Source organism: Tyto alba, unplaced genomic scaffold, assembly GCF_018691265.1.
Source record: "Tyto alba isolate M040663 unplaced genomic scaffold, T.alba_DEE_v4.0 Super-Scaffold_40, whole genome shotgun sequence".
NCBI classification, from domain to species: domain Eukaryota; kingdom Metazoa; phylum Chordata; class Aves; order Strigiformes; family Tytonidae; genus Tyto; species Tyto alba.
Window position 1 is genome coordinate 25,297,656 of NW_024881316.1, and position 16,290 is coordinate 25,313,945.

General features: G+C 36.4%; 1 protein-coding gene across 1 annotated transcript in view; it reads right to left on the minus strand.

The window, feature by feature from the left end:
* AGPAT5 (1-acylglycerol-3-phosphate O-acyltransferase 5) overlaps positions 1–16,290 on the minus strand; it is a 57,621-nt gene that overhangs the window by 20,297 nt on the left and 21,034 nt on the right. The window contains exons 4-5 of the mRNA XM_042803172.1: positions 15,253–15,342; positions 7,482–7,572 (exon numbers count right to left, since the gene is read on the minus strand). Coding sequence (XP_042659106.1) covers positions 7,482–7,572; positions 15,253–15,342 — 181 coding nt within the window. The remainder of the gene's footprint in view (positions 1–7,481; positions 7,573–15,252; positions 15,343–16,290) is intronic.

Genomic DNA, 16,290 nt, shown 5'->3' on the forward strand with positions numbered 1-16,290 from the left:
TCAGAATCTACTGTCTAAACACAGAGATAAAAGGTTATTTACTAGCATTCCTTCTGAAGTCATTGTTCTAACCTTTACTGGCAATAGCGGTAACTGTCTATGCAAAACATTATATGGATCATGTAAATATTTTGAAGCATAACATGGTGGTAGTGTTTTCTTAGCTTGTGAACCGTTACATCAAACAGCAAATTATGTTATGTTTCCAAATGTTTACTCTGTAAATGAGGCACTGAATATTCTAGAGTTGTGTCAGCAATGATAGTAGTGTGGACATTATACTCAACACAACTCTTGTTGAGCCAAATTCCCAAACTTATTCTAAAAACACTGTCATTCCTTTCCTGCCCAACTCATCTTCCCCCTAATCAAACTATTACTGTGGGGAAGAAAAAGGGAAAACAGGCTTCAGTGAGAACTGAATCCTCTAGACAAATTAATTTATGTATCTAAGGCTACCGAGTGCTGAGTTTTTTGAATCCATGGCCAATTTTGGTGATGAAGATGGTCAGTGACAATCTGTTAAGAGCAACTATAGAATAAGCCCCCTTTACTCCACATGCTACCAGGGAACTCTTGAAGGTTTAAGTACAAAACGACTATGCATCTAATGGAAATCAATGAAGTCCATAATCCATTATTCAGAAACACTTCAGTGCATGACAAACATGCAGCAACACCAGGAGTTCAGCACATCCTTTAAAGAATCTGTTTTATAAAAACATTAACCACACATTCTTGCAATTACTTGATGACCTTTGCTAAAATCAACATAACAGAATTTAAACCCTAGTAGTTACAGTATAGTTACCTTGGCAAGCTGCCTGCATCCAATTCACAAAACACACTGTGCTTAAACTGTTTTTAATGTTGTGCAATACAAAGTTAGGACTCTCTGTCAAAGTATTTGAGGTCATGAGATTTTATTTGAAATGCCAAAGAAAATGAACTAGATGTCTAATGAAGTAATACTCTACCTTAAAATGCTATAGCTTTGCTCTACTATGTTAGCTAACTTTACAACGATAACCAGATATTTTAAAAAAGAAAAGAATGTGAAAATCTGAAGAAATACTGTCTACAATAATACTTCAAGTATCATCCATTTACTAGACTATAGTAAAATGCAGAATTACTTCAGACAGTCTGCAAGAAAAAGAAACGAAATAAAGTAAGGTTTTAGTTTGAGAAGTACAAAGGCCCAAATCACCAACATCTATAGAATTGAATTTTTCATCGTAACACAGAAGAAGAAAAAACACCAAACAAAACACCATTATTCTAACCTCTCAGGGTGAAGTTAGATCTATAATAACTGACTACAACTCTATGGAGAAGATCGCTCTTTCTTTTCCCTCCATTCAGGCCAAAATCTCAGAGCTGTACAGTGCAGGCAAGCCATTTGTGTTTTCAGTCTTGTACCCCTGACATGCACACACCATATTTTTAAATGAAAACGATTAAAAAAAAAAAAAACAGCTCTGAATTAAGAATACCCTATGCATCTTACATTAGTATTACCACATTTCATCAACAAAAGTTCTGTGCCCACTGAATGTCAGAATTAGTTTTTTTTCCTCCTCCCTATAAAACCGTGTTACTTGACAGTAATAAAACAACTGAAAGCAGGGTGAAAAACAATTAATTGATTTCAATACCAATTAGATCTTTATTTATTTTTCCTTTTAGATGCGTATGTGTGAGTAGTCATCATATTAGACTGAAAACTTTGCAGTTACCTGGGGTTCCCAAGTACTCACCCCACACTGAGCTGCCACCAGCTTTCTGGAATGCTCCCCTCTGATCGAAGCCTTAACTTATTGAAACCAGAGTCCAGAGTTAGACTTATAAAATGACATATGCTGGGATAGTCATTTGTATGCTACTGTTCCATCAAATTACATAAACAGGACTCAACTGATGATAGTATTAAAAAAATAGCATGCTCTTGTAAAAAGCTTTTTCTGTTACCATGATCTAAAGTACGAGGAATGCAAGTAATCCCCTCACAAAGAGTATGACCATCCCATAACAAAATACAGGAACCACCAAACTTTAATACACTTTCTTCTGTGATGGGTAACTATAGAAATACAAGGTAGCTTCTTGCTTTCCTAAACTTAATTTCCTAAGGATGTCTTTTAATAACAGAAATCCTTTCCATATCCTAATGGTACGTCTCTGAAATGCTACTCAGGGTCCACACCCCACTCTATTTTAAAATTATATTCTCCTTTCCACATCTCACTGTGCACATCAAGCTTGCTTACATGAAAGTATGTGGAAAAAGTATCACCAAAAGCTATTTTCTTTAGAGACAGTTCCAAATAACACTTATGGATATTAAATATTTCAGATTGCTTTAAAACACAATCTAAAATCAATGCCAAGATCTAGAAGGGAAACATTTTCGATTACCCTGGTTGAACTACCTCTTTTTTACATGACCTGTAAAAGCCATTTCGAGATAAGCATATCCTGCACGTACAAACATCTTAGCAGAGAGCATGATACTAGTCGAGATAAACCTAGCATTAAAAAAACATTTACAACTTTTCTGCATAAAAACAAGGGAGATAATAAGTGAATATCTGAAATGTTTGCTTGATTAAATGACCTCTGTTAGAAATCAAACATTAATACAAAATTCCATACCTTTTACCAGGGAAGACTGTTTTGTCTTCATTCAGTAAAAGCAAGCCAAGTTAACTTTAACAAGCTTCTTACCTCTTTCTCTTTGACTTTTCAGAGTTAGCAGTATTAGGAGTAGGAGGGCTTTGAATTATTCCAATTTATTTTCAAATTTTTAAAATGCCATTTTAAAACATTTGGATAAAATTCATATTCTACTAAACCTAAGAAATTTGTGATTGTTTGAGACATTATAGAAGCCTAACTACTAGAAAATGATCAGAAATCTCTCTCTATATATTTTGGGAACATAAATGGAACAAGTTTTATACCAGAAGCCTATACAACAAATAATAATCATGTATGTTGTGGATTTTATAGAAATTTTGGTTTACAGTCCAGTATCATTAAAAGATCAAAAAGGCTGGGTCTCTTTAAGATCTACAGTTTGAAACAAATACATAAATGAAAAATTACCAGTTCTACTATTATGACACGATTAGAGTTAAATCCCTATGAAAATATGAGTGCCACCTACATATTATAATTCCCTGGACTAAGCAACTCAAGCCACTCACTGGTGTGGAAGAATTGCTGCACTTTTAAGATGCCTTAACTGATAGATTGGAGCCTAAAAGGTGTCACCAATAAGTAAGTCAACCGAATGACTGAATCAGATTTTGAAGACAGGAATTATATTAGCAGACTACTCCCATACAATTGAAAACTAAAGCTAACTCTGATTACTGACTATATACTTAAATATTGGACACTGGAAAGCAAAAGCTCGGGAGACAAGGGACAAGACACATGCTGTCACATTCTTAGGTCTTCCAAGAGTGTAGAGGAAGAAATATTTGATTATGAGAAGCTCACAAGATGTCTCATTAGAAACACATCAGTCACCAACCATAGTGAAACATGAAGAGAGAGCCCATCCTGGTAGCAATTGCTGGAATCAGATATCTCACACAGTCACTTATTTTCCATCAGGAGAGGACAACTAGGATTATTAGGTTCAAATCCAGCTACATGGCACATATCCCCATTCGCTTTGAAGTGGTGGGGGTTTCATTTGCCTCCGACAGGAAATGAGAAAACCTGACATATCTCTTCATCTGATGTTATGGCAACAGTACTTATGTGGTTTGCTGTGGCTGTGAAACCCCAGAAAATATCGTTATTTTGGCCAACAAATATAAATACCTGATTAATTTTCTCAACTCCACAGAATTTAACTTGTTCAATTAATAACTCCTGCATTAATCCTAGCACAAATAATTAAACACTTTCGTTTTAGAGAGGTAATTCTTGCTTTTGTTTTTAAACTTCAGGAGTGTATTTTTCCTTCCCCAATGCAAACAAATGTATTTTGAGTTCAAAATGCTTCCTCTTCTATCCTGGGTAGGAATCTGATCTGATTTGAACTTTCTGTCACTTGTAAAATGTGTAGAATGAGTAATCTTCAGTTTCTGAGGGTACTAGCATTATCCTCAGATGACAACATTCTCAGTTCATCACCATAAAACCAGTATTCCTGGAAGTAAACAGCTTTCTGTATCTCACTGAATACGACTGTGGACAGAACTTAGAATATGGTTCAAATTAATTAGAATAGTTTTGCTGTGTCAAATCTATCAGTGCTGAAGGCTGATATGCATGTGTCAGTCTCCAACATGAAAACCATGAATATTAATACTCTAGTTTTACCTCTAGATGTTTTTGGCATTCTCTGGTTTTAAAAAATCCTGGCAGTACACTCAGCTTGAACATGGCAAGGTAGTTAATGACAAATTTGAAAGACGAATCCATGGATTTAATTTTTTTTACCGTATTATATATTTATTTCTTTCTAAAAATAATGAGAAAGTACACAGTCCTACTCCTTCCCTAAAAGTTTCTCTTAGCCTTCAGTCTCAATTTACTCATATCCATAACTACCCAAATCTATTGGATGTACCCTGAGTGTTTGATTTGCCTGTATTTCAGAAAGAGGAAAGCCATCTGCTCTTGCTAGGAGTCAAGATTTTGTGTAGAACCCAAGTCCTATGGTAGAATAAACTAACACGAAATTGCCTCTCTTTCAAGGGTGACCTCAATCACCTTTAAATTCTTTTGCTGTTTGATATCCTTCCATCCTATTCATAGACAGATAAGGTTTATTTATATATTCATATCACTGAGGAAAGACATAATAACTGAAAACAGAAATGTCAAAGTATTCCTTTGGATGTCAACCTAAGCATATTTTTTTTCTTTTAAAATTTCTTTCTGTTGAACTGGTACTAGGACCAATTGTAAAGAGGCAGTAACTGTCCAAAACTGGTGTTTACTTAAAGAGAACATCAAGATATGAGATGCAGCTTGTCAGCTGGTCACACTAAGACCAGGTAATTAAGTTCAGCACAGTAATTCTGCTTAAACCAATGAACCTTCTCTAGAACAGAATCCAGCCCATGGAGAGTAAAAGTAAACACAAACCCCATAAAATTTGTTCATACTTCCTCTCTGCAAAACTACTAAAACATATACACATACTTATATAAAAAACAGTATTTCAGACAGCATGCTAATTATGCTTGTGCTCTAGGAATAGCTTTGTTATCTTTGGGTATATCTCTGATCCTAACAACAGTTTGAAGTTTAATTCTTCTTAATTAAATCACTTCTTCCAATATTACACTCGCACTATTTTCTCAACATAAAATTATGCAAAAATGTAGGAAAAAAATAATTATAAAGCTTACATTTCAAGCTACAAAACAAACAGAAAAGTTCCCCTACAAGTCTGTAAAGCCAACACTGAAGCACCGTGCTCTGTAACAAATACTAAGATGACAAGACTAAACTATCAGACTTCTTTATATCCCCACGAGGAATGAAGTGCAAATTTTAAACTGTAAGATACAGTACGTCCTCGTTCCTCTGGCAGAACTACTAGGCATTACTACCTTTCCTAGAACTGTAGGAAATAAGAAGCCTCTAGGATCTTCTAGACAAGCATGCAATTGTGTGTTTTTAGTTCAGCTCAGCAGTGTCACGTAACAGCCCTTGCACGCTTTTAGGGAGCGCGGCCAGAACACATTCTACACGCAACCAACTGGTGAGGTGTTTGGTCACAGCTCCCGTGCTGCAGCCCCAGCACGTGGCCAGGAGCCAGGACCATGGTGGCACTGGGGCTGCTGGGTGGAAGCTGCAAGCCAGGGCCAGCACCGAGGCACAGCGCTGTGGCAGGACGCTGGGGAGTTGCTGTCGTCTTCAGCCAGTGGCCGTGCGGAGTTCCCCGTCCTTGCAGCTCCCCGATGTACCGGTATGTGCCTTGTACTGGTATGGGCCTCGTGGCTCCTGGCTGTCACGATAGTTTGGTATGAGGCTTTCAGTGTCAGCCATCCCTGTTTCTCAGCATGCTTGTATGAGGGATGCTCTAATTCAAAGTATCAATCTTTCCATGAACATGCTGGGGAGCAAGGTGCCGTGCAGGCTGCTTCCCATTCTCTCCATATAAAAAGTTGAGGAGACCAACAACAAAAGACTTCAACAGGGGGAAAAAGCAGATCAAGAGGATTCTGAACTAGAATTGGAGATGCTTCTTGTTTAATAAATATTTGTCTTGAGAGCTTGCAAAAGCTCTTACAAAATAAAGAGGCTAATATTGAAAAGCACTATAAGAAATGAACAGGTGCTCTGAAAGCACAAAAGCAGTGTTTTACTGTTGTGCAGACTGTAGAGACATAATTAAGGGATTTATTAAAATAATAACAATGACAGAGAGCGCCCTTTCTTTTCCCTGAAAAAGGAAGAGGAAGAAAACCCCTATCAAATACCCCCTCTGAACTCTCAAAGAGCCATCAACCTAAATGAAACATTTGACTTTCATTTCCGACAGGAAACTGAAGTGATGAATGGATACATGATGACTTAAGCTCTCCTGCTCATACACGCAAACAAATTCCATTCTTCTCATGAAGAAGAAGAAAAGCATATATCCTTTTGTACAAGAGTTAACAATACTTGGTGATATCAACAGGCTGATTCACAGACTCGTGAATTCATTTCAGTGTGTCACAGAAATGAATTTAGCAGACCTATTTGTTATTCTTTGTTTACCTTCAGAGTGAATTATTTCACTTTTGGTCAACAGGAAAAAACAAAATCAGGAAACATGCTCACTGAACTGTTGGACTTAAAAGGTTACATGTATTGTGCATATGATGTGTGAAAAAATGAAAAGGCTTGGGACCCTTAGATTTACTGCAAGCCTTTCCAAAGATGAAGTAATTCCATCTGTGGTTATAGAGACAACAACAATCAAAGCAACTACAGAATAAAGTTCAACTAAGGAAGGGTAAGACTGGAAGGTGAGAGAGGAACAAAACCAAAAAGCCATGGTAGTACTAACAGTAATTAAAAAATAAGTGACGGAATACTTTCTTTTAAGGCACAACAATCTCTATGTAAAATATTCTTTATATCAAGTAACAACTGTAATTGGAGTTATAACATCAATTTAGAACAGTGCTCTAATCCAGTGTAGGTAACCTTTATGTCCCTGAAAGAGCAAGAAAAAAGTGTCCATAAATACACAGATGTAGACAGAAACTAAGGAGAACTTTCTAGAAAATTAATACTCTTGCACAGTGTGAAATGCATGAAATGTCTTTATATAAGGTACTCTCACCTTACTCTGTGATAAGAGGAACACTGGTTTATGCTATTCTAACCCTTAAGTATCAATCAGGCAGGTTTAACAGTTTAGTTAAGGTGAGATCACCTTCATATTATATAACAATTTTATGTAACATATGTTAGCACCATAACAAAAGAATGATTTCAAAAATTTTTTTAATTACCTTCCTTTTCAGCAAATGATTGACTATCTGCGATGACTTTTGGTATTTCTGGATTGTAACGAGTCCCCTCTGGAAAAATCACTAAATACATCTGTAGGATTAAAAAGAAACAACAGACAAGTTCTTATAATGAATGTAAGCTGATTCCTTTTACAGAAATTATCATCACTTGATAGATCCATATTGTCTTTAGTTCACACTATCACTTACTGTAAGGATCCAAAGAAAATCAGAATACTTGAGCTAAAATTTCTTAGCTCTAAGAACTTACTGTTTGAGGTTGAAAACAATTGTCTTTGAATGTACACCATAGAAAGATGCCCAGGTTATTTAGGAAGGCAGAAAGCATGCATCAACAAAAGTGAGCAAGTCAAGAGCAGCTGATATCAACGAGTTTATTGATTATGTTCAGTGGTATAAGAGGAGATTTTGAAAAAGACAGTCAAATAGGTCACAGATGACCTAAATTATACTTTTTTCTCTAATATCAATCTTGAATCTGGTCTTTCTTTATACTGAAATATACATTTAATTCCATTCATAATCAGAAATACTATTAATTGAAATTATGACAGATCAGCTACCTTATGTGCCTTTATGTATCTCACTGTATTAGATACTAAATATATTATGAATTTAAACTCATAGTTTAGTATAACTTGAATTTTTAAGTCACATTCCTTTAAGCATGCATGTCTGCAAGGTTAGATTTCCCAAGTAAATTAGTTTGCTTGCCTATTCAACAGCAACTGTCTACAGGTTCTCAAATAATTACACAGGTAAAGGTTGTCTAAGTATCTGCATATCCGAGTGTAAAATTATGTACCCAAATAGAAGCAGTCAAATTTGATGAATTTTCCATTTGCTTTTGAAACAAAACAGAGGTTTCAATTTTTTTTTTATTTTTTTTTTTTTTGCGTTTTGCATAATCTGCTACATACAAAGTTGACACAAAATGTCACTTAAGTAAGTGAAAATTTCTTACTGGGGGCTCATCTGCAGAAGAAAAGGCTACAGCTACAAATGGTAATTAGTGTGGAGTTGAACATGACACATTCACAGTAAAATCAAGCCTGCTGTGCCTAGACTACCTACTTGTTATCTTTGCAGAAATGAGTCTCAAGAAATATTTGAAAGAAAAAGAGATAGTCGATTTACAAAACAGTCCAGGGAGGATTATTAGCGAGTACGGGAAGACACTGACAAGTGGGAGTGCACATCATGAAAAGATGTGAAGTTAAATAAAAACTCTGAAAGAGAAACACAAGAATATAACTTTGTGCTTCTGGCCTACAAAACAGAGTGTGCTGGTATTTGCACTTAATGATTACAGAACCGATAAAAAAAAAGGCCGAATGCAGAGAGACAGGACACAGCAAGTGAAGCCTCCAGAATCACCCCACAGTGAGGAAAGTTGAAAGATGTGCTAAAATGCAGAGGAGGGAAGAAATCGAGGAACTGTGCCAACCAGTGAAGCCAGCAGGAGATCAAGAAAGAGGAGAACTGAGTACATAGCCTAGAATATAGAAGGGAAAAAAGAAAAAACCAATAAAATATTAAGAATGGCAAAACTAATGTCAGTAGAGTAGAGTAAAGAGAGCTAGAGGAAAGGCTGTACTTGTCATGGCGTGTTTGGGGAGGCAGAGAACTGGCAGACTGTAGATGCAGGTGAAGTCCAAGAATGTTCGAGGACCGGCAAAAACCCAAGATGCATACAGATTTGTTAGGGAAAGAACAAAAGAAAATTCATTTAAGAGGCAAGGTGCTTACTTTTTTATACCATGACAGTAGCATATGCACAGGTATGCTTACAGGAATCCTTAGACCCAGCTGCAGTCCAGACTTCCCCCAGTCATGTGTACATTTTATCTATAAAGTACACTGCTGAGATATTTAAGTGACTAAGTAAAACTTTTCAGAGTTAGCTGGCACAGGCATAATATTCAAATCCAGGTACGTTTTTTTTTCTTTTCATAAATGTTCTTATATTCAAATCACATAATTTAGATCCTTAAAATGGTACTTCAGGATGAGGTTACTCCCCCCTGCTCCCCTTAAAGACTGAATTCTCAGGGCCTAAGGGTAATACAGTGGCTGTAACAGGTAATAACTGAAGGAGCAAAGCGAAGCACACAGGATAGAATACTATTCTTGGTACAGAGGTCAGAATTTAAAAGCATGCAACAACATTACCAGTCTTCAAAGCAAATAATCAGCCACCGAAAGCTGATTACACAACAGAGAATAGCATCTACTTACTCCAGTCCTACATGTGTAATACAAAGCAGGGGTTGAAATTATATTTTAACTATTCTTGTAAACCTCTTAAACACAAGCAGCTGAACAGGTTTGTTGACCAGCATCTGAATATCTCTGAACTGAAAGCATACCGACATGACAGAGAAGTGGTCTTTGCTTTAAATTCAGCATATATAAACCTAGTAACTCATTAAGACTATTTTACCTAAGTAAAATTCATGAATGTAAATAGATGTTCTACTTATAATGACGTACAGTCCTGCACAAGACAAAGATACTCTGCCAGTGCAATTCAGCCTACCAAATCTTCTTGTATGACTGGCTTTTCTCCTACCACAGGCAGCAGAAGCTTTTAGCTTATCCTTAAGCTCTATTTCTAAAGAGTGTAAGAACTACTAATCTCTAAGATTTTAATAACTAAACTCCCCTGATCTTGGATTAAGAACTGTTGAGTTGTAGAAGCATTTCAGTTGCCTAAAACACTAGCTGCAGCTAAGGCAATTTTTTTATACAGAATTTTCATTTAGCTACATAAAAGTTACGCACTTTATTGCAGTGACTGCAAAATGCAGTACTCACGTTCAAAAAACCCTCTGCATTACTGTAGTCCCTGATTTGTTGATATACCAATTTTAACCCAAGCAGAGTAGGTCCTTGTGTTCAGTTACACAGTACTTTCATGCCTGTTTCTGTGTCATGGGTGGGTGTCAAGACACTCGCTATTGCTCATCAATTTGCAAACTTCAAGGAATGGATCAGGATTCATTTAGTAGAACCCTACTGATTCTTGTTGGAGCCAGGAAAACAGAAAAAAGGCAGGGGCTGCCCACAGAGCCCCCAGCATAATGTCAGTGAACTTGCCACTATCCACAAATTAAGTGAATGGATGCTGATAACTTCTTTCACCTGAATAGCACCTCTATTTATTTCCCCAGTGTTGTCAAGGTTCCCAGGCCCTGCTGAGAGGGGCCATGCTTCCAGAGGGGGGAGTAGGGCAGCTGAGGAAGTCCATGAGATTGATCAGAGTGGCATGAAAGGAGCTGGTATGGGCGCATCAGGGGAAAGGGGCACAAAGTAACACAAGTCCCTGGAGTAGAGAACAAAGTCAGAACAGATACCATAAACTTACAGAGGGAAAAAGCAATAAAGAGAAAACCTGGCCAAAGTCAGGGCTTTGGAGGGTGTCCTGGAGAGAGTAGCTGCCACTCTGTAGAATAACATAGGGTGTCAAGAAATGCTAACTACTGACTAAAGATATCTTGCATATGCTGTGCTGTTCCTAGGTGGGTGACAATGGGAAAACAATTAAATATTTTTATTGTCAAAGTTTAAAATTATATCAAACAATGCATTTGATGATGATGATTATTATTATTATTATTATTGCATCCTGACAAGTAGACAGATTCATATCTGAATCCATTTAGACCACTGCCTAGAAAATATTCTTCTGGTGAATTGGATGAGAAACATTTAACACTCAGATCAATAACTGAAAAATATATGGCATGAGAAAGCATATCTAGTATAATTGGAACAAAATACAAAAGGTGACATGAGGAGAGCAGGCAAAGACATCCACATTTTACAAATAAACTGTTAGGGATTTGCAAATTAGTAACTATATGACAAAATAATTACATTAAGCCTTATAGCAGTTGTATTAATGTACCTGTGCCCTCTGGGTTTTTACTGTTTGATTGGCACTGCTTCATGTGACAAAGATTTATTCTGTGACTGAATGAACGACAAAAACAAAACACACGGTAGTCAGCTAAGTATTAGCTGCACTGGGTTAAATCCCACATCTCAGAATGCAGATTTCTTACTCTCAACCCATGATAAAAAGAAATACAAGTTCCATTTTCATTTATCAAACAGAAGAGTTAACTTTCTTTATAAAACAAGCAGATTGAGTATATCAAGTGTCAACTGGATATACTTTTACATTGAGAAATGCATTTATCTTGTTATGGCTTACATTAAAACATTAACACAAAAGTGTCTTTCAAGCCCTCTGACAGTCTCTGCTCTCACAAGAAGATACAAGGTTGCAATTTGTTAACGATCAGCCAAATTTTACCAAATTTTAAACACATCACATCATTTCAAGGGAGTTTTGCCAACAAAAGGCCCAATAATGAACCACTTGAGTGTATACTTCAGTGGCAGTTTGAGAAGCAAAGTAATTTTCAGACATAAATATGAAAATGTATTAGTTCAAGATCCCCAGCACAAAACCAGGTGTAAGAGTGTTTCAGTCTAGCATCAGAGGTTCGTGCGTGTCTAATGTTGCTGTGATGCATCAGGGAAGAAGGGTGGACCAGCTGCGAGCAGCGGGGTGGGAAACGGGGCTGTGTAAGGCAGGCGGGTGGGTAGGAGTGGTAAGACAAGGTGAGGAAGGAGCATCATGCAGTCCACTGTCCCTAGACAAAAAAAGGCATACCAGATCACTAGTCTGGTTCTACTGTGAACACATAAGAGGCCAAGAGGCAGCCTTATTTTTCCTGTCCACATTCCACCTCCAATTTAATTTTCATAAACAAACAAACCAAAAATGACCACAGTAAAGTAGTAAAGGGCTTGCTACACTAATGAGAACAGAAGACTGGTTCTGCCTTCCTACACGTCTTCAGTTTCTTAATGGGAACAGGGATGGCTCCAGAAAGACTGAACATTAATCATTCGGATTCTTTTGTTTAAACTGTATGTGGAGAGAAACTGTAAATAACAAAGTGACCCTTAACACAGATTCCCGTCCATCTCCTCTCTATTGGCATATAATTCTTTCCTTAGCAGCTGAAAGGCAAGCTTTTCTCTAACACTACATTAAAGAACTCCACCATGTACATGCAGAAAAACTAAGCAACAACACCTGCCCACTCAACTGAGGAAAAGCCCACCCTGAGCTATAGCATCCAGTCCATAATTTGAATAAAAATTCCAGAGCATAAATTAATTTTTGGGTGAAGCTGATGAGTTCAGGGCATACTTGCTTTACTAATTAAAATGTTTTCATTTTAAAAGCAATATGGTTGCTTGTGAATGTCATGCTAACTTGGAGAACTGCAAAATTTCTTCATGAATAATGCAGTAAGGACATAGGTTATCATGTTCTCCCAGTAGTAATTGTTGGTTAAAGGGCATTTACAGCATCTACATTTAAATTCTCAGATAAAGCGGATTATAGGAAGGTTAGTCTTCCCTAAAATGACAACTCCATGGTCTGTCTCTTTTACTCCAGCAGATGCAAACATTTGTCTCTGTAAATAGGCTTCCGGCAACTTCGGTTCTGTAAAACTTGTCACTCTCTATATGGTTTGACTGAAAAAGATTTAAAACAGAATGCATTTCTGCAGCAGTTACATTTATTTCTCTTCTCTATTGCTACCCTCGATAATATGAGGAAAATGGCAAGAACTGCCTGGCAAGCACATCCAGGTTCTGTGCCCATTTCTGCCACTGAACTTCCAGACAGCCAAATTGCATCAAAACACAAATGTACTCAAGTGGGCCCAAATTCATTTGGCATTAGTTTAGATAGGTTAGGTATAGGCTTTCAATCCACACACAACTGAGGGAGAAGAAAGATGACTCCAGAAATGAAATAAATCTAGAAGGCTTTTTTTTATTAATCACATGTAGACATCCATCACGGAAAGCAGAACCAAAAGCAGATGTAGCTTTAACGTAAAGCTTTATGCTTAAACCTCCCCTTGTAGTCCAGTTGGGCTAAAATCACACACTAGCTGGTCCAGTCAATTTATAGTGCTGCAGAAACACTGAATATTACCTGCAGGTTTCCCAAGACATGCAGAATCAGATTAGTTTCTAAGCACATCCTCATAAGATTGTATATATATATATATATATATATATATATAAAAAAAAAAAATCTACATTTCTATAAAGAAGACTGATTAATGCAGAGTTCAAATCAAGACTCTTATCACAATCAAAACCTTATTATTACAACAAACTCCTGAATTTTAGGGGTTACAGATGGAAGCCAGAAAACCAGACTCAACCAGAAGCTGCCTCTTTGGCTAGCAAGAAATCCATGGGCCTTGCAGGGAAACATCCTGGTAGGATATTTCATCTAGACTAACCGAAGCAAACTTAACCAGCACTCTGCAGGGGGAGCAATTGCTTAGAGGGATGACTACAAATGTTTCATACATCCTGCAATTTGTCTTTGCTTATTCCATTACTTCACAAGTTTTACAGAAACTAGAACCTTTGCCGCTGACATACAGAAAATAACTTGACACAATGCAACCTTTTCACAGCCCAGGACCCTCCCTGGTAATGCAGGCACAAGTTACCACTATTGAATATAACCATCTTCTCCATGTGGACATCATTAGATTAGACCCCGAACAGCAAAAGTTTAGTTGTAACGTATTTCTGGTCTTTGCAACTTATATGCTAAAAACTGTAAATAGATCCACTTTCTTATCTTAATTAAAACAAAAAAAAAAACCCTGTTCATACTAAATCTTAGTTCAAGACAAAGTGAGTTTGAGCACTGTCTTAAACAGGGATGCTTACCCATTTAGGCATCTCGGTAAGCATAAGGCCAGTTTACTTTTTCAACACAGACACATGCACAAACATAAACACACTATCTTCAAATAAATAATAATAATAAAAAAAAAGAACTATTACGAAGGTCAAAACAACCTATGCAATCCTTTTACTCAAACCTCAGCTTATAGGTTTGCCACTTAGTGTTTGGAGTGGCAAGACCTAATCACATCATTTTAAATAAAATGAAAGTGTAACTGTTCTATATCAAGGCTTGCTGAGTTGGTTTTCTTAAGTCTAGCCAAAAAGGCAGAAAATATTTTAATGCACAGCAAGTAATGGAAGCAAAGCACAGTGATTCTAACCACTGAGCCACAAACCATACAGAGAGTCATGAGAAAAGTCACTTGGCACTAACAATCATTCTTCAAATAGAAAATTATCAAGAGTTTGAGGTTGGGTTTTCTTTTTTTTTTTTTTTTTTTTTTTTTTTTTAGTTTTTTTTCTTTCTCCTCCAGGCATAGCAGACAAAGTTACTCAGTTCTACAATGTCACTGGCATTAAAAATGACTGATCATTGGAATGACTAATTAAAATTTGGGAAGAATGGTTCTTGACTTTCAGAATTCAAGAATACCAGTCTCTGACAGTAGTCAAAATGCTGTCTTTTGAAACACAGGGAACACTAACAGTTGTTTCTCAAGGAATGTGCTATAGCTCATGTTCTAAGATTTAGTCCAGATCCCCCCTGCCCTCTACAGACAGAACCACAAAGTTCGCATCATTCATAAAGGACTAGTCAAATTTTCCTAAGTTTAATTAGAGGTATCACTCTAATCACAGAAAGTAACTGTAAAAATACAGAAAGAAAACAAATCCATGATTACTGTCTAGTAGTTTGTAGGTTATCCAGTGTGGCTCATTTCTTCAATAAGCCTTTGCCATTAAAAAAGTCAAAGAAATGAGAAGAAAGGTATAATCTTACCGGAGTCTCAGCTTTCACCTGGGTCCGCAATTTCTCTCTCATTTCTTTTTCATTGAATTTGGCACTTCTTTTTACATAGACTCCTCCATGCTAACAGAGAGAGAAAAAAAAAAAAGTATTAAATATTTAAGTAGTTTAATGTAGAACAGTTGATAGAAGAACAAACAAGACAATAATGACAAGCCACCTTTGTGACTCATGCTGCAAATTGCCCACAAGACATTTTATCCTATGATGATAGAACCTGACACTAATTTTAATTTGCATGTACTTAAATTCACAAAATCTGTTTAAATAAAGATGAGAACTTAAAAAAAAAAAAAAAAAAAAAAAAGCATAAGACACTTGGAGTGTCTTCTTTTCTTCTTTAAAGGTGTTAAATAATTAACTGGGAGATGGCATTGGAACTGACCCCAGGGATCTGTCTATTCCTGACAACACCGACAAGCAGCTTAACTTTTATGTCAAGGGAAAAATCACACAACTGAAGTTACTCATATACAAGTACTTACAGGTCAATGTTTTAAATTTTGTGTCCAGTCTTAAATAGTGACTAATGCACATACTGAATTACAGGCATTGTACCTCTACATAAAAATTTATGAATATGACAAAAGTAACTAACATAGGCCTTGAAAACTTCCATGCATTTTACTAGAGAATCAAACTTTTAATAAATAAGTTATATATAGAGATAATAATCGAATAAGTAACACAAAATCTTTAGAAGGCAAAGGATTTTATAAAAGCATTTTTACTGAAAACCATTCTAAAAAGTTAGACCATTTCCTGGAAAAGGTTAATTTTATAACTTGTTCCATACAATTTATCACAAAAACTTCAATAAAGACTTTGGCAAAGTACACACAAAGAAAGAAGGTTATAAAGAAAAACTGCCTCATCATTTCCCCCTTCCATCACTTTGTTTTATCTACAGCATAACTACAAGAGGATGTAAATAAATATGCTCCAAAATTAATTACTGATACAATGAATTCTGAGATAAAAAAAAGGTAAATTATACAGCTTCCAAATAGC